Source organism: Sparus aurata, chromosome 16 (assembly GCF_900880675.1).
Source record: "Sparus aurata chromosome 16, fSpaAur1.1, whole genome shotgun sequence".
Lineage (NCBI taxonomy): Eukaryota > Metazoa > Chordata > Actinopteri > Spariformes > Sparidae > Sparus > Sparus aurata.
The window spans coordinates 10,133,217-10,152,992 of NC_044202.1; the positions used below are offsets into that span (position 1 = coordinate 10,133,217).

The 19,776-nt window shown below is 45.6% G+C and overlaps 1 protein-coding gene across 1 annotated transcript; it reads right to left on the reverse strand.

Moving 5' to 3' along the window:
- Positions 1 to 1,632: 1,632 nt before the first annotated feature.
- bmp4 (bone morphogenetic protein 4) lies at positions 1,633 to 11,005 on the reverse strand. The gene is made up of 4 exons (XM_030443045.1): positions 10,717 to 11,005; positions 6,369 to 6,491; positions 5,384 to 5,748; positions 1,633 to 3,251 (listed from the first exon to the last, which is right to left on the reverse strand). Exons 3-4 carry the CDS (start codon positions 5,739 to 5,741, stop codon positions 2,398 to 2,400), a joined length of 1,212 nt encoding a protein of 403 aa, XP_030298905.1. The 5' UTR covers positions 5,742 to 5,748; positions 6,369 to 6,491; positions 10,717 to 11,005; the 3' UTR covers positions 1,633 to 2,397.
- Positions 11,006 to 19,776: the final 8,771 nt, after the last annotated feature.

Sequence of the window (19,776 nt, forward strand, 5' to 3'; positions counted from 1 at the left end):
TGGTAATGGCGGGCTCACTGGGTGTGCTGAGCTTAAATAAACGTCTCTCTCTGGGCCTTTTAATAAAAATGCATCCTCTCTTTGTGTCAGTGTAGTGGGATAATGAACAGGCAAGACAATTATCATAACTGGCTGATGTTATCTGACTTCAGGGGGGGGAGATTAGTTGAAATGTTGAAATGTGAGTAATTGCACTGTTAGGCTGCCGAGAGGACTCCTCCCCACAACCCCACCCACCCTCCCTTCTTCTTCTTCTTCTTCTTCTTCCCGAACACACACTTGTATGTACACACTGTACACACATGTACCTCCAACCCGCTCCTCTGCCTTCAGCCACTTCAAAATGAAATTCTTCTTTGTCTTGTCGTCCTTTAGCGGTCTGCCTCGTTTTTTTTGTTTTTTTTTAAGCTGATATGCGGGCATCAAAGAGAAGCCCAGCAGCCATCAGGGGGCCTCGGGGGGGCCTGCTCAAGATCCAGGAGAAGACCTGACTTGTCATTAAAATAAACCACCTACTGCTGAAGATTCTTTCTTTATCACAACATACCAGTTGGGATTTAATTTTAAGTTTAAGTTTAAAAATATAGTTGTGTGGACTTAAATTTGTACGTTTCACATGTAAAAATAAAAACATTAAAGGGGCATTGTGTTGTTTTTGGAGTAGAAATTCAAACCAAGAATTCTAATATTTGTAATATTAATGAGTTAACAATACAAACAATTTCCATCACTGAGTAAGTTAGGTATCCTCAGAAGAAAATATGTTCTCCTGAGCACTGCTTGAAGCTAGGAAGGTGGCAGGGTCCGCCAACTATAAAGCAAAGTAAAACAGTATGATATTGTGTTGTCCTTTCAAATCAGTGTGTTTATTTAGTTTCTACTTTTTCTTCTCCCTTCTTTCTCCTCTGATTACAATTCCTTACCCAAAACTGCATCATGCACCTTTAAAGTGTTTTTTTTTTTAAATCCCTTAAATGCTGGTTATAGTGATGTTTGCACCCTGTACATCAGACATGATGATGTACAGGGCACCCTCCCCAGAACAAAGCCCAGTGGACGTCCCCCGGCAGTTCAAAGGAGTCGCTCTCTCTAAACATTATCATATAATTTGGGCCAGCCGTCGGCTTGTAAATAAGTGATGTAGAAGCCTATTGTGTGATGGGGCACAGGTTGGAGACAGGCGTCTTTGCTCTGCCGGCATGAGCCGCTGAAGACAAAGGCAGGAGACAGAGCGTCTAACCTTTGATTCTTCTGAGGACTCAGCCGCCTTGTATCAGGGCAGGACGCATGGGCCACAATCATGCCCCCAATGTGGGGACGTCAGGAACAATAGAATCACTCTCCCACAGTCAGGCTCAACAAGCCGCCCCGGCTGCAATTGGATTAGCGAGTGTCCAACCACCACATGTTAGCCTAATTGACATAAAAGTGAAATTTGAGAACAATACGGCCCCCAAAACCCCAAAGGCCTGCTAGCTTTGAAATGGCATACCACTCCTGTAACAGCTTCTGTCGTCAAAAAAACAGGATTCCAAAAATTGCGGAAAAATGCCGAACCGCGAGAGGAGAATTCCCCCTTGTTTGTCTTTCTTTGATGAAGTGTGAAACATTCAGAGCTGGTGAGATGCCACATAATGAACCAAACCATTGTTTTATTTGGGAGAAGACAGAGCATCAAAAAGATATCTCTGCTTTTAACTTTCTTTTTGCTTAAAAAAAAAAAAAAAAAAAAAAAAAGTGATTTGACCACATTTAAAATCAGGGTAGAATTTAACTCCTATTCATGTTAAAACAGTAAAATAGAATTACCGTTCACTTTTATCTTACAACCCTCTCACAGGGGATAGTTATTACAGATATTTTACAAGAACGTGAGTCCTAAGGGGCTCGTCAGTATGTCAAAAGTGAACTGAAGTCAACGTACATTTCTGATTATTCCCACCGAGTGTGTGCCGGGGTGCGTCTTGTGATCCCCTCGAAGTTGTCATCAGAAGCAATTCATGTTTTTATTTTTTTTTTCTCCAAAAATTGTATATCATATGAAAGCAATAAATATTACCAGTAAATAAACTTTACTTTTTAGATTGTTTTTACTATTTTCTCAATAAAAAAAAAACCTTATACAATCTAATGTACATTATGAAAAGTTGTACAGCTTTTTATGTTTAAAATAAGGACTCAATTTATTTTTTAATATGTAGATATAAATATATATATATTTTGTCAAAATATATGATCATATTGTCAAAGAAACAAAAAAAAAGTGAGACAAACACCTCAACATAAAAGTTATAAATAAGGGTCCAAGTGAACATTTTTTGGGAGTAACGACCTTCTGATTTGCTTTAGCGTCCATGTTGCTTTTTTTCAAGTCCGAGTTCTAGAAGAGTCTGTGTGTTAGCGGCAGCCGCAGCCCTCCACTACCATTTCCTGGTAGTTTTTTAGGACCACCTTGTCATGTTCGTCTAGGTAGAGCATGGAGATGGCGCTGAGCTCTGTTGGCACGCAGCAGGCCTTGGGAATGTTGTTGTTCACAGAGTTCACCAGTGTCTGAACAATGGCGTGGTTGGTTGAGTTCAGATGATCCGCCAGAGGAAAGGGGCATTCCCCGTGGCAGTAATAGGCCTGGTAACCAGGGGGCGCCACTATCCAGTCATTCCAGCCTACATCGCTGAAGTCCACATACAGTGCGTGGCGCCGGCAGTTGCGGTTGCGTTTGCGGCCCCGCTGCTTGGGGCTGCGCTTGGTCCGGCGGGTCAGCGGGTGACCCTTCCCATCATGGCCAAAGGTTACCAGGAGGGGGCGTAGCTGCTCCCAGTCCTCGCCGGGCTCCCGGTGTAGCGAGCGGCTGACGCGGACGTGTCGGCCCTGGTGGCTCGGCGTCTGGTTGAGGTGGAGGACCTCCACGGCCAGCCCGTAATTCGGGAGGCCCTCGCGAGTCCAGCGCAGCACGGCGGGGCTCACGTCAAAGCTCTCCCAGCGCGATGCGTTGTGGCGCACGAGCCGCGTGTCCAAGAGCTGCGTGATCAGCTGCCCCTTGCGCGGTGGCTTCAGCACCTCGTACACGTTTATCCGGTGAAGCCCCTGGTCCTGTGAGAGGGTGTCGGCGACGGCCTCGTCTATCTGATGGCGGTAGAGCCTCAGCTCGGCGGAAGAGAGCAGCTCGTCCTCTGGAATGCTGGTGAGGTTGAACAGGAAGCGGAGGGGCATGGTTTCTCCATCATCTCCCTCATGCACGCTCTCCATGTGCTCTGAAAATGAAGAGAAATATGGGACGTTTTATTCACTGCAAGTCCTTAACGTTCAGAGCTCTTAGTAGAAAGCACACACAGCTTCGATTGTTGAAGTTTCTCATGAAAATGCTGTATCTCCAAAACCATGAGACACTCACGCTCACCTCACATTTCCTCCCTCTAACATATCTTAATTGACACAAACTTATGTGCTTACACACTCCTCAAGGCCTCTGGGGTATCCAGTAATATAAATATACATCGTCCACACTTCCTTATCTATCCGTAAGGATTATCCAGCCCTTCTCTCAATGCCTTTCTCTGAGCACTTTGCTGAAACATGCATTACAAGGAGGGTGGTGATTAACGTACCACAGCTACAGTATAAACACAGTGGAGGCTCCCTGTTCCATGCTCAGTCTGCAGATTTCTGGCAAGATCACCATTGTTGGGGAAAGGAATGTTGTGTCTACTATTTTCCTGCTCAATCCACCCCTGTTATTTCACACCCAGGCCCTAATCTCGCCCAGGTGGTTCTCATTATTAAAACCTGCTGTGTTTCTGATTAGCTCCGCAGTTTGTTCACTTAAGACGTTTATCATTTTCATCGTGAATAATCATTAAGGAGTCAGACGATACAGTAGAATCTCATTTATCTGGGGCCAGCGGGAAGGGAGGTCTTTCCAGGGAACTCTGCGTTTTCAGACCCCCTCAACCAAAGCTTATTTAGAATCGTCTGCTTTGTAGTCTCATTTTTTAAAAAATCCCCAAAATCCGGGAGTCACCTGTTGTGCAAACCAATAAAAACCCCATCTTTCCTCCTGAATTCGAGACGAAAGGTTAAACGTCTCGCCTATCCCGAAAGCCGTTCGTCTGCTGCAGACTGTAATACCTCGCAGTGTTTTGGATGGATCAGTCAGATGATTCACGCTGTTGCACAATGGGTGCCTCCATGAAAGCGAGCACTCCCACTCAAAAAGCCTCAAATCGTATTATTAACATAGTTTAGCGAAAGAGAAGAGAGCGTGCGCACACACACACACGCACACACACACATTGCATCACACCGAGAGAAGGTCCTCGGTACGCTGCCGTGTGCGTGCGTGTTCCCGTGCGCCGCCACGAGCAGTGTGTTTGACGAGCCCCATTAAGGCTGACTCATCCCTCCTTCCTCACTCCTCCCCCTCAGGGCAGACATGTTCTGTAGCCCTAGAGCTCCCCGGTTTCCTCAGTTCACCGCGCTACAAGATTGCTCGCTTTCCCCGAGTCTGGTAAATCATCCCTCTGCCAAAGACTTTCAAGCATTCACCACGACGTGTTTCAGTCTCGCTTTCCGACCTCAGTTTACATTCGACAGATCCCTCACCCTGGAGTTTCTCCCGAGGCTAATTGAAACCTCTGCGTTTGTCGCGAAAAGCTAACCAGACCCACGTCACGGCGAGAGACCAGGAACCCGTCTAACGTTCCACTCCTTCTATCACACCAGCTTCTGAGACTGTTTTTCCATCTCTTCAGAGAGCTGCAGCGTCTGCTCTCAGCACCCACATTGTTGGCAGTAGGGGCTTTATTTAGAAGCCTGCAGAGTAGCATTAAAGATAATTGCATGTTGAGGAAGGTCCTGCTAAAAGAGCCCTCCATATAAACTGGAGACATGAGAGAGGAGCACACTCCAATTCCAGGCCAAGACTGGAGCTTTTTTAAGCTGCGTTCTGCTGGGTGGGGTGAGAAGTGTAAGTCAGTAATATGAAGGTATGCTTTTCCTTCAGCTGCTAACCAAACATGCAGACTTTTGTCAAATGAGGCTCTTGAGAGCTTGTCTAGCAAAATATTTTTTTTTTTTGCCCCTCTGTAGACGGAGTTTGGTGACCACATCCTTAGATTCCTTGGTTATGGTGAGATGGGTGGAACTGCCTTACAATCATGTTTCAAGGGATGTAGGAAATGTTTCTTTTTTTCTTCGCCCTGAAGCCTTTGCAGTCCTCGCCCATGCTAATGAAATATATTACTACCAGAATTATTGGAATGCCTGGCAACAATGACCGTGAGTATGGTGTAATGTTTCTGCACTGACATTCAGCCATTTATCATCGCTCCTCCCGCTGAGAACGGGATTTTTCGTGGGTAGTTTTTGTGCATTTTTTTCCCCTTACCTTCGTGGTGGAAGCCCCTCACTGTGTTGGCCCGGCTGGCTGACCTCTCTGGGTACTCAAAAGCGATGTCATGCGCTCCGGCCTCCTCAGCCTCCCCCGACTGCAGCCGGTAGAGGTCCAGCAGGTAGCGAGGCACCGTAGCCGAGCGGCTGGGCCGCGGCCGCCTCTTGAGGCCGAACATGTGCAGCAGCGTGGCCTCGAAGTCCCGCAGCAGTTCATGGCTCTGAGCGGCCGAACGACCCTGCAGGCCCGGTACTTTCTTTTTCCCTTCTTCAGGTATCAGACTAGCATGGTTGCTCTCTCCCAGCAGGACTTGGCATATTAAAATGACCATCAGCATTCGATTACCAGGAATCATGATGTCTCTGAGGGGCAGATGGCAAAGGGAGATAAAAGATTAGCAGAGGAAAAACACAAAAGAGAAACACAACGAAGGGACAGAAAGGCCTCTCCTTTAACAAACATGTCCTCACTCTCTTCTCTAACTGCTCCCTCCGAAAGGCAGACTCTAATTGGTTATACAGTCTGGGCTGCCTTGTTTACAGTAAAGCAGTCCCCAATCAGATAGACCACAGTTGCAGTTTATCTTTGGCGACATCCTCCAAAGGTAAACAGCTGGTTCAAGAACACAACTTTTTCTTGAATGGAATCTGAGGGCCATTCCTTGTACGCTCCCTAACTCCCTCCCTCCCTACCCCCCTCCCGTCTCCCGCCTCCTCCCTCCTCCACTATGATTAGACAAATAAAAGAGAGGCGGCCCTGGGGTCAGAGCAAATTCTTAACTCGATAAGGAGCCGCGGTCCCTCGCAGTCTCCTCTTGACGAGCCACGGGGCAAACCAAGGACTACGTGCCACACATTAAATTGAAAAAGCTCTTCTCTCACACAAGCCCTTGCCCAACAACCCCATCGGGAGCTGGACGGGGAGGAAAGGGGAAAAATGTGTCACATGCCACAAATTGAAATGGTACGGTCCGCTCACTTACCGACAGAAAATAAAGCATGGGAAAACAGTCCATGTTTGTTGGGAGCAGTCAATGGACACGTTCTTCCAGGAAATGTTAGGTGGTGCTGGGCGGCTGCAGGAGAACGTTGGAGTGACCCTGTTCCTGAACGATACAGACAAAAAACATGATTATACACTCTATCCAGAGGCTGTTACGTGTTATTTACTTAGAGGAGCGCATGTCAGTGTGTGTGTGTGTGTGTGTGTGTGTGGGTAAGAGAGAGAGAGAGAGAGAGAGAGAGAGAGAGAGAGAGAGAGAACCAGTGTATCTTTAAAGGCTTATCATTTTGGCTCACGGGCTAAGCTAGCTATTTACTGTAACTGGAATGTAAGGAGGTATGCGCCACAACACAGACGAGCGGATCCCCCGGTGCCTTGGGCAGCAAAAACACACCTCGTCGCATTATTACATCGTCTCGGGGAATTGATTAAGAAAAGCCCACTTCAGGAGCAGCTACCTCGGCGGCTGATGGTAAGTTCTCCACCCGGAGCAGGAAAAAAAGTGCAGACGTCAACTGGAAAGAGGGAAAAAGTCAGAAAGTCTCCTCTCGTGTTCACACACAAGCCGGAGAGCTGATAGCGCCTCTTTGATCAGGAGTGGTAAAAAAAAAAAATCTATATCCAAAACAAGACGGGGGCTGTTTGCTTACAGAATTCGTCTCCAAGTGAACTCGGTCGACCCTTAAACCCCCCCCCCCCTCCACACACACAAGGAACTCAATACATGCCTCTCAAAAGGGGCTCTTCTCTTAGTAATGCTTCCCCACTTGAGGGATCTCACAGGTTGCGGTGACGCTGATGACAGGCCTTCTGCTCTTTGACATCACTGTCAGTGGCGGGAGAGCCGTACATCCAGCACTGGTGTTAGTGTGGCTTGCTGGAGGGCGTACTTGGCTCTTAATATTTATACGCCCAGATTATCACTGATATTTCCTAGGAGTTTGTTCCAGAAGATGATTTTCAAACTCCCGTCAGTACGATAGTAACACTGGCGCTTTGGGTTTCCCTAGCCCCGGCGCTTTGGGATTGTAGGTCGGGTCGGCCACCAATCCGGAGAGGCAGAATTTGACAAGTTGGGAATGAGACTAGAAAAAACTGCTTTCTGCCTACAGGAGCTTTAATAAAATAGCTCCTCCAACAAAAATCTTGCAAATAGCCCTTTAAAAACAAGCTTTAACAGTGTTTTTTGTTGTTTTTCCTCCTTCTGGTAGGTTTAACAAGCGCAGCATTAGGGCTCTAATGATTCAATTCTTTTACACGTCATTTTAAATGTGCTAAATGTCGTTGAATCACGCTAATAAAATTACTGGATTTTTCAACCACAACAACTGCACCACAGAGCAGACGCAGCGAAGTGGGCCTTCGGTCATCATTTGGAACCGGTTCCACTGGAGAGCACCCAAGCATTACTACACAGTGAGGATGCACATTAACAGGAACATTGTGTGTGTGTGGGGGGGGGGGGGGGCATACAGCGTGTGTGTGTGTGTGTGTGTGCGCGCGCGTGTGTGTGTGTGAGCATGTCTGGGTTTGTACCTCGGCCCCTGCATGGCTCACTGTACATGCAATCAAGGATCTTTTTTCCCTAACAGCATTAGACTTTGACCTCCGACTGACCCCCACAGTTCTCGGTCATGACACTAGATCCAGTGTGTGCGAAGAAAAAGGGGGTGATGTGCGGTGCGCGTGTGCACGAGCTGAGAGCCGCTCGTGCGTGCGGGCGTGAGCGCGCATAAGTGTGTGCCACCGCTCACATGTTCGTGAGAACTGTGGCAAGGGGAGAGGAGGGTTCAGAACATGATCAGCTCTATTACCCATGGGGTGGGGGATAACGTGTGTGTGTGTGTGTGTGTACACGAGAGAGTGAGTGTGTGTGTGCACATCTCTAGCAACAAACGTTCATTGTACAGCGAGGGCCTCTCCCATGATTACAGGGATTCATAGCACTCAAAAACACTGACCATACAGAACATCTTGTAACTGTAACCAGCCACTGACAAAGCTGCAGGCTGAAACAGACAGACACTCAAAGTGGTGCGATGATGATGAAAGAAGATGTAAGACAGACAGGGAGGAACTTTCAACTCTTGGAAAAAGTCATCACGTTCATTGCGCTGGCCTGTTTTCAAAAAGTAAAACACTTCCAGTTATGCCAAACTCTGCTGGTTCTTTCAAAGATTTTCCACCACATTTATCAGCATATTTGCTCCTGCAGGTCAAACAGAGAGGGCAAAAACAGAATTCCCTGATTGTAACGTCTTTAAAGCGGCTCCGCTCTCGGAATACTTTTGAAGTGAGCGACAGACAGAGACACATTTTGCAACAACAAATGCAGACCAGGGTGCAATTAGGCCGGAGCAGTCAACTGCCCTTGGCTTTGCTCGATCCCCCTTGGCCTCTCTCTCTCTCTCTCTCTCTCTTTCTCTCTCTCTCTTTCCCTGACCAGAGATAATGTGATCAGACTATGCACATGGCTCTTCAGATGTGTTTCCTGAGGAATTTGACAGTGATGGTGGGAGGGAAGGCGAGATAGAGGGAGTGAGGGAGGGAGGGAGGAGGGCAACAGGTTACCACAAACAGCCAGATCTCTGGTCCAATTTTATAATTCTAGGGTGCCAGTAATCAGTTCACCAACAGGTTTATAGTGGACTGGTTGGTGCTATTATGGTTGAGAGTTCATACAGAAGCAGAGTATTACTGATTCTTCAAATAATGGCAAAGCAAAAATAGAAAAAGCCTTTTTAAAAATAAGTATCTGAATGGTTTGTTTACCCTCCTGATAACAAAGGGGGTCAGGACCAGAACTTAATGCATTTCTGTTCTCATCGACGTTGACAGAAATAAAGCAGGGACCTGGACCGGTGGAAGCCTCTTGTTGTCGAATAATGTAGGTTTGGGGATTTTTTTTTTTTTTTTTTTTTGTTTGCTCCCAGCAGCACTTAAACAGTGAGAACATTCACAGTCAGTGAGATCACTGAGAGCAGGTTAATGGTTTTGTTAGCTGTGAAGGCAAAAAAAAAAAAAAAAGCTCTGACATATGGTTGATGAGTTGCATGGCCCTTTTTTTTCGTGAGATGTTTCATGCTGATATGAAATATGAAGGTCGAAGAGTGTTAAATAATACAAATGTGGCATTCATATAAAGCCGACACCTGGGCCAACAGTTTCCTAAAATAAACAGCCAAATAAAAGCAGCTTCTCTTTCCCTGGCGCACGTGTTTAGGAAAATAAAAATACATGTGTAATTACGTAAATATAAAAGGGATTCCGCACTGTCGAAACTCAGCTTCCCCTGCATGATGGCAAAGAAACTTGAGCTGAGAAGTAAAGGAGTGTGGTGCCAAAAGACGCCATGCGCCTGCAGGCCGCAGAGCTCCCTCTCTCTCTCTCTCTCTGTGCTGCAGCTTTACTGTATTAAATGTCACAAACTTTATGATCATTTGTTGCAAAACAGGTGTTGTTACAAAAAACAAACAAACACGTAAGTCCTTGTGCTACAAACCCGGAATCAACATCTGGTATCGGGGCTGTAATGGGTTTTTTTTTTTTTTTTTTTTTTTTTTTGCAGGACAGAAAAATGTGCCGTTTTTTGTTTTACATCTGCTCGGTATTTATATCGAAAACGTGCGTAAAGGCGCAGATTTATATATATATATATATATATATATATATATATATATATATATATATATATATATTTAAATGCGCTCAAGAAATAAACAGTGTTGTTTTTTTCCTTCCGATTCTGGAGCTGTGTCATCTCCATCTCTCACATTACTCATACCGGGATGACACGAAGCAGACACAGGTGTTCGATCGCGCAAAAATCCGTGCCAAACTTGTCGGGAGGAGGGGGAGAAGTTACGAATCGGAAAAAATGTAAATATTTTAATTGTGTTGGAGGAAGAGACGTGTTGAGAAACTGGACGCTCTGTTTGGAAATGACCTCACTTCAGTATGTTGGCTTGTCACCGCTCAACTCTCCGGCACACACACACACACAAAAAGGCTTTTTAACCTACTACGAGCTATTTCGTCTCCAAACACGCTTTTATTTCGCTTCATCTCCGTTTCTGAGTCACAGAGGCGGACTCTGCAAATTTCACGGGCACGTTTCCATGTACATTTCTGCCGGGAGTGCTCTCCAAACTCTCGGTGAAGTTAAAGGCTAAAAAAAAAAAAATAAATACGCGCACAGAACACCAAAAGACCCAGAACTGTCAACGCGATCCCTCCTTGTTCTATTCTCAGGGTCCAGTTTGTAATAAAAAAGCTGCCCTGCTGAACCCTCTGTTGGTGCGTAAATGTGTGATTAGGGGAGCGCTTACCATCAGTAGAGGTACAGGTATCCTCGAATGAAGTGAATATGAACGGGGACGGTGTTAGGCAGTCCAGGCGTAAAGCCGAAAAACGCCGAAATGAGCCTCAGAGGAGAGGTCGGGTGCCTTTTTGGCTCATTAATCCTTTGCAGCGACACCTCAGAGCGGACAAGACGTGGGAGCGAAGGCCGGCGCTCGGGGGTCTGCAGCAGGGTTTCCTATCCGTCTCCAGTACGGCTCGTGAGGGCGGGCGGTGCGCAGGGGACGACCAGACTTTCCAAATGATCCAGCATCTATGGCCCCTTGCAGTTTTTATGTGTCCGCCCAATTTGCCCTCCCTGCCTCCTCCCTCTCTCTCTCTCTGTCTGTCTGTCTCTCTCTCTCCCTCCCTCCCTCCTCCCCGACCCCCACCCTCCCTCATCTGTCTCAAACACCTTGGATAACCCCCCTTCTCTCCTCCTCCGCTTTAAATAAAGACAGCTCATTGCGCGGCGCAGTATTTTCATTATGTGAAACTCGGTCATTTGACTGTGAATAACAGGCGACGGGGTCACATGCGCGGTGCTTTTTTTTTTTTGAGGGGGGGGGGGGGGAATTTGCATTTAAATGCCGGGATCCAGACGGCAGCAACCGCTCGGTGCGAGGTCGGAGTCGTGGTACTCTAAATTAAAAGACCCATGTGCCTGCAGATGTAAACAATGGGTCTGAAGAGAATTCGAAATTGGCAATTTGGAAAGCAAATAAGAGTAACAAAATGTAATAAATACAAATAAACGCAAAGGAACTATCAGACTGGTACCTGCCCAGTCAATCCTGTAAATTATAAAAGCCACAGAGCCAATTATGAGTGTTAATGAGGCCCTTGAAAGCCTCTCACACACTGTCACTGGTGTAGAGGAAGAAAACTAAAGTGCTCTCTGGCCTTTACAACTCGACAGCCTCTCTCAACTCAGCTTCACATGATCGTATTACCTGATCTCAATACTTTTACTTACTTTTTTTTCCCTATTGGACACAGAAAAAAAAAATCCTCGTTGTTTTGAGTTCAGTTAATTCCGTGTGTATGTGGGCGAGCAGGGTAATGGACACAGGTTCTGATGCTCATCAGGGTGTAACGTAAAGTTGACAGAGGGGACCCTCCTCAGGAGACCCCCACGGGGAATCAGTGTGCTTTCACTAGAAATGTAATCAGGTGACGTTCCTTCAAAATGTTAACACATGCAACTATAAGTAAGCGTGTGATTTGTTGTCTTTAGGTGCAATGTGGGGCATACTTCAGTACGAAGACCGACCGATGCCGTTGAGATGGGTCTGATAAGCTGCATATGTCAGTACAGTGTTGTCGCTGCAGCCCGAGCATTCGCCTTCTCTGATTTTATGACCCCCGTGAGAGCTCACTAAGGACATAAGTGACAGTTTCAGCCAGTAAGTTGAATGTATTATTGATTATTCACAGCTGAAACATGGCATTCAACTGGCAACGGCGACTCTTGCATGATTTAAATCTGCTTTGGATTGCTGTGGTGAGCCCTGAAATAAACTCGCTTTGTGTCGTGATGCTGCAAAACACCCACTTGTTGCCCCTTTAAATCAGAGATTTGTTTTGATAATCACTATGGATCTCCTCAGTCACCCTGACCCTCTCCCATTCAGGTCTCGACTGCCTGGCACGTGAATCATAACTGCGGTGTGAGTGTGTGTGTGTGCATCTGTGCAGCGCTGTCTCCCTGCGTGCCCGGCATTCGGGGATGCTGTTTGTGATTCAGACCTCTTAATATTCCCCACCTTCCAGTGCATACCTCCTGCGTGATTCTCGACGCCGGATCTCCAGCTGTGATTGTCTCATTTTAACACCATTACTGAAACCATCCGCGTCTCGCCTCTTTGATGGTGACCTTGTCATGCGCAATTTATTTCTGGTCAAACTCGGAGCCTTTCTTGTGGGGTCCATATTTCATGTTTTCACTTTCAAGTTCAGAATGACTGGGGCTAATCACGCTGATGACCCGATGTTGCACCAGTGCATTGAACTCAGATGAAACATTCCTTTCTGTCAGCCTAATTTCGAGGATTATTGGCGCAACAGTTTAATATTGAACACAGCTGAGGGAGTGACAGCGAGATCGAAAAGTGGCTAAAGGTATGTCGATTGCTGCTCAACAGCATATACCGATCCCTAGAATGGCATACCGATCCCCAGACTGACATACAGATTCTCGGAGTGGTATATACCGATCCCCAGACTGACATACAGATTCTCGGAGTGGTATGCTGCTATTATGCCGCTGTTATTCCACCGACACATGATGGTATGTGCCGCTTGAGATTGTTACGGCACTGAGAGACTGTTGGATGGGTACACCTTATAGCCAGTCTGACTAATCGATAGCAGAACTTTTGAGCCTGCCAACAAAACAATACTTAGTGATGGGTTTTCATTATTACGGTGGCTGGGCTAATATTAGCCATGTTAGCTAAGGTTAGCGCTTTCATTAGCTTTAAGTAGTTTATAGGTGGACATTTAGACATATTGCTTTTCTATCATATCGTAAGAGTCCCACGTGTAATTACTGTCTATATGCCTACAATCCCAACAACATAACATTACTTGCAGTAAAGTGTTAAGTTAGCATTGTCAATAAAGACAAAAAAAAAAAAAAAAAAAAGTATATGTTTACGGCTGTACTTGTCGTCAAACCAGCCCAGTGGCATTACATTTGCATATTCATCAGGGAGCGGTACCCATCCAACAGTCTCTCAGTAACAATCTCAAGCGGCACATACCGTCATGTGTCGGTGGAATAACAGCGGCATAATAGCAGCATACCACTCCGAGAATCTGTATGTCAGTCTGGGGATCGGTATATACCACTCCGAGAATCTGTATGTCAGTCTGGGGATCGGTATATACCACTCCGAGAATCTGTATGTCAGTCTGGGGATCGGTATGCCATTCTAGGGATCGGTATATGCCGTTAAGCAGCAATCGACATACCTTTAGCCACTTTTCAATCTCGGCGCTACTGAGCTGAGGGCTCCTGCTCACTGGCACTTGATACTAAACTTACATACTATGATGTTTATGCAGTATTTTTTTATAATATTACATTAGTTTCCCATTATCAAGAAGTACTGGAACTTCTTGCTGAGGCTGTTTAACAATGTTGCTCATCTGTGCTGATTGAGACATTGTTAATACGACACATCACATTCTTTTGATTCAGCACTGCTGCAGCTAAAACTGTCTGAGATGTTGCAACGCAACATTGTTGAGTTAATCTCCACAGTATTGCTTATCTTCATTTTATATTTCTTTATCTCGCTGTCGCGTTGCTTCAAATGTTAGACCGGATGCTGCTGCAGTTCCACAGAGACGTTATGATATCACGTCTGTGGGTAAACTACTGTGACAATGACCAAATTATAAAGGGGTTTTCACGACAGGATGTTTCTGTGAGTCATCGTGATCTAGAGATATTGCAAATGGTATGTCAATGTGACATACTGCAATCTGCAGGAATCTATACCCGCATCACGTTGGACCGCAAGATAAATGGATAAGCCTCCAAAACAGACACGCAAGAAAACAAACAAACAGCAGAGTTATGTAGCATTTGGTTATGGACTGATAAGACAAGGATCAACGTGTACTGAACATGTGGCAGAGACGAACATCAGAAAGTTTGTTGAAACCATCTCATTCACACGTCACCGCTCAAATGATGGTTCTCGTTTCTCATTTCAGGATATCTTAAGAACACAAAGGCACAGAGGTTTGTGTCACGTGGGGTGTGATGAACTTTCCGAGCGTTATTTGATGGAAAACAGATAAGATCGCTCTCGTTTCACAACCAAAACTGATGTATTTCGGCTCATCCGGAGATTAAATAACTGTGTGGCAGCATGCTTTGCAACCAGTGATCGATGGAATAAGGTACTTGTACTTATGTATTTCCATGTATTGCTACTTTATACGTCCACACCGCTTCAAATAATGTGTTTTTTAATCCACTCCATTTATTGATAACTTAAGTTACTAGACACTTTGACCCGTAGTTTACAGTAAACATGTATAATTCACTTACACTTTTACTTTGGATACTCAAGCTCATTTAGTTCCAGATACTTTATTTATACACAGTGTATTTACTTTTACTCAAGTATGACTTTTTGGGTATTTTCATCAACACTGCTTGGGCCGAATCAATGTAGATTAACCTGAAGACATAATTTGATGTTAAGGACTTTTTTGAATACATCCAGTCAATGTAAAGAACCCCCCTCTCTTTCTTTACTAAATTTGGGACATCATTTGCATGTTGAAATATAATCTATTGTTTTGCCCCTGTTTATATGACATTGCAGGTGGATTTCTTTCTTTTATCCAGTGGTGTGGCCTACGATGGCCTCCGGGCCTGACTGAGTTCCTTCCACACCTCTGGAGGAAGCCTCGGCCTTTGTTTTACCAACCAGGCTGCCGGGAGCACTTGAAGATATGCTGCTGGACGACCCTTCCTAGGTGCTGACCAGGCTTAGCCCCGCTGAGCCCCCTCCAGTTCCGAAGGAGATTACCAACTGCGGGTGGCTTAAACCCCGCAGGCTGCGACTGACTTGACTTGTTGCTCTACTTCTGACGTGGACCTCTGATCTCGCAGTCTGTGTAGAAGTGTAGATGAGAAAAGCCTGCAAAAACAGCCGATTGAAAATGTCATGCCTCTAACCTTCTGTCTAGTTCCCTTTTTTCTTTTTGCAGACGTGATTTGTTTGAGGAATGGCTCGGGAAAAAAAAAAAAAAAAAAAAAAAGTTCACCTGCCTCACTTCTCTTTGAGCCGAGCATGGTCACGGAGCTCACTTATCTTCTGACAATTTGCCTTTGGCCATCTGCGGGAGAGGTCTGCTTTGACGTTTTTGCTGCGAGAGCGGGGTGATTTCACCTCTGTGCCTGTGTCACTAAATCCTGCTCGGAGCCGCTCACCTGTGAACGCCAGCCCTTAATCAGCAGCAGCTGAAAGGTGACCCCGACAGCCTAGACCCCGAGCCCGATGTCATAACACACCTTCATTTTCTCTTTCTTCTCCGTCGGACGTGCCGTGAAGTGCTCACTAGTGCAGACACGCGCCACAGCCATTGATCAAACCTCAGCTTTCACTAATGCTCGGACACATCTCGCTGGAACATTCTTCGACACAGCCGCCTTGTGTTTTTTTTTTTTGTTTCGGGTGCTCGGGCCGCAGCCTGCTTGTCCTGTAATCCTCTAACCCAGCCCTGGGACCTGAAAGCCTGTAAGTGGTGTGAGGGGTTAAGGGAAGGAGAGGGACAAGGGAAGCAGAGTTTGAGGATGGATTGGACAAACTATTTTAATCCCTGTAATGGAATTGGCGTGTAAACTCAAGAACCTAGAAGTAAACAGAAAGAAAATGGAGAGGGATGGCTGTTGAATTGGTCTGAGCCTTTCCGGGGGGGGAAGCTGTGTTGAAACTCACATTCAGCCCCGCGTTTAAACTGCTCGCAAAAGAGACCAGAACAAAGATAGGGTCCAAGTCTTTTCCGGCCCATCTCCTTCAGCAGACATCACTGTTTGGATAAACACTATAAGTTTCCTTCTATAAAGAATGTTTAGGTTTCGAGTCGCAGGGTGTTCTTCCGCGGTCAAAAATACATTGAAACGTTTGGCCTGAATAGCTAACAGGGCATCAGCTGTCTAAGTTATCTTAATGATAAGATAAAGGGATTTGGGTTCAGTATAAAAAGCAGCCATCTCATATAACACTCTCGCCGGAGAATATCATAAGACCCATTAGAAAGAGAGATCATCAGTGACACTCCGGCGCAAGCGTTTGAGGTCCGGTCTGCTGAATGATGTGGCGTTATTGACTGCCTTCCTGCCAAGTGAGTGACAGGACTTTAATGTCCCTCCATCTCCTGCTGCTGCCGCTGCAAATCTGCCCCTGCCAGATGTTATCAAAGGCTAGTCAAGTGAGTGGCGGCGGGGGCCTTTTTTAGGCCCTTCTCTCCCGCTGTCAGGGCGCAGGGAGACACACTCGGCCTTCAACACTGTCCAGACGCGGCCTGAGTGGGCCAACGCCTGATGCTGGGACTCTGGGGGGTTACTCCAGGAAACTTTCTCAATGGATTAAAAAGCTTTTTTATCACCATTTGGATTGGCACTTGAAGACACTCCTTTAATCTGAGAGGGGAGCTGACTTGGCCCACGCTGCCATCCTGAACAGGCCGCGCTTAGAGGCGGCCGAATAAATTCTGCAGCGGTGGCGATGCTTTGTGATGGAGAGGCTCACAAGTGTTGTGTGCTGGTGCTCGAGAGAAAAAACTGATTAGATCTGAACAGATGGAAATTAACCAGAATAGAACATGATTTAATAAAGTGCAATGTGGTTGACTCTGCTGCAGTGCCTTGTGAAGTCTTGTCATCAGAGCTTCAGAATGTATTATCTGCAATTGCTTTTGGGTCAGTCAAACTATGTAACAAGTTATGAAGTTATTGAGGCCTATAAAGCAAATTCACTTTCACTAGCATCAAATAAAGACAGAGAGAGTTTTTCGTAAACCCTAATCCCATGCGGCTGTTAGTCATGCACCACAAGGCACTATTCTGCTGCTCGGGGTCTCTCTACCAATACAAAACAAACAACCTTTGCCGAGTGCTGTGTGTGAGCAAAAGAGACCCAGACTGAGTGTAGTGCAGAGTCATAACGGGAGGAATAAACACCCGGAGTGGCTCGGAGTCAGCTACAGAGTTGGTGCAGAGCCAGACCTGGAGGAATAAACATCCGAAGCGGGTCAGAGCCGACTAAAAAGTGTGGTGCAGAGCCAGAACTGGAGGAATAAATACCCAGACCTGCTCAGCGTCGGCCACAGAGTGTGGTGCAGAGCCAGAACTGGAGGAATAAACACCCAGACCTGCTCAGCGTCGGCCACAGAGTGTGGTGCAGAGCCAGAACTGGAGGAATAAACACCCGGGGACACATTGGATTTAGCTCTGATCCACAGTCGTTACAACAGGAAGGAGAACTCAGTAATTACTTTTAACATTTGAAATTAAAACATGGATTTATCTTCACCCCTGACAGCAGCAGAGTGTCTTGTATGTACTGTAATGTTTCTAGTCTAAGGGCTAATGTGCAGTGAAGTAATCTGGCTATCTGGGGCAAATAAACAACCTCATGAGTAACTCAAAAATAACACGAGTGATCCTGCGGTCAAACTTGCTTCGCTGGTGGAGCACAACATTAACAACCACCTACGCTGATAAAAATCTATCCGACGTGACGCGGATGAAAAATATTTACAGACTTGTAACTTGTGTAATCCTCTGGGTTTGAACTTTGTGTGACAGTAGTTGTTTTAAGACACTGGAATGCAGAGTTTCTACATTTAATGTCTTTAACTGACCCTTAAGGCAAAAATGCCAAATGTCAAAAAAAGTATTGATACACATCAAACTGCACGTCCGCTCAAGTGTTTAATTCTATAAGTGGGAAAGGGTTTAACATCATAAATCATAAATGGACCAGGGACCAGACACAGCCATCCCAGCAAACCACTGTGAAGTAACACATCAACAAGACTGTACAGAGGTGGAGCGCGGTCAAAGCATCTGCCCTCATTTTCAAACCTACCACACCTCTAAATTATATTTTCACTGCATCTCTATTGCCCAAAGCTGTCTTATCATCAGGAAGACTCTGTTTCGAACCATGACATTTAATACAGCATGTAAATCACTCCAGGGACCCGTTATTCCTTCAAGAATGTAATTACATACTTTCAAATAAAACTTGAAAGGGCCCAACAAGTTTTAAAATGCAGTGTGCGCTCCCAAGACAGCAGGGAGGAATTCCAAGCAGTTGGAATATGCTAACATCCCTGTGTGGGCGAAGCGTGGGCAACAAGAGAGCAAAGGAGAGTGTTGAAACAGAATGAAAGACAAAATTACCTTTCACATAAAAAACAAACGCAATAAAATGTCGAACTCAGTGATATTACTTTGAACCTGGAGTCTGTTTTACTGATTTTTGCCACCGCAGTGAATCCACTCCTGCTGTGACTGTTGGGCTTTCTGTTCGCAAAAGGCACATGTGCAGTTCACAGTGATAATGGTGCAAGATTTAAAAATTATTTGTATTCTTTCAATCCATCGATCTTAAATTCTAGTCAGTGATAGTCAAAAATCTGCCTTTTGAATTTTTGGCCAGACAGTTGTGAGGCGGCAGATTTTATCAGCCGTAACTGGCTAGCAAATGAAGCTAACGTTACGTTAACATGATGCGTGTCGTTGCACCCGACACAGCTGTTTGCAGTATATTTTGATATTTCTGATATTTTGAGCATGAAATGAGAAAAAAAAAGTCCTTCTAATTTATGGATATCTGGGGATGCAGAGGTGTAAACTCCTCCGGATCTGATAGGGATCAGGACAGAACGTTCTAACGTTATCAAGACTCTGATAGCAGCTTTTACAAGACCGTCCTAAGTGTTAGTTAGTCAAACGGTTACAACACCAGTAAAGTGTGCTTTGATTAAATATTTTTCACATAGATCTCGCGGTCAGGACTACTGGCCTTGTTTGCTTTGTGAGTAATCTACACATGCTGTACAGTCAACTCACTGACGGATTAAGTGCTTGACTGGTACATCAAAACACAAATAAAAGCAGCATGATTTGATTTATTAGGAGAGACCGATGTGTTTATCAGCGCCGGGGTCTCCGGCGTGGATATTTGTCAAAGTGAATTTGTTTGTAAAGTCAGTGCTGCACAACAGCTGGATGCAGAATGGAGGGGAGACTTTTGTCGCTGCGCAAGTCGTCCCAAAAAATACAGCACGCTTGCGACTGGCTCGATTTTTGAGTGCATGGCCACAAACGTACACTTTAAACTGTTGTGCGCCAGATGTTACTCCTGATGTGAGAAAAAACATCTCCAAGGTAACTTTTTGGACTTTAAGAGCGTCCATTAAATGTACTTAAACATCGTAAACCGAATAATACGGCTGCCAGAGATGACAAATTTCCCGTCCAGTGATACGGTTTATTCACCGGCTCATCTAGT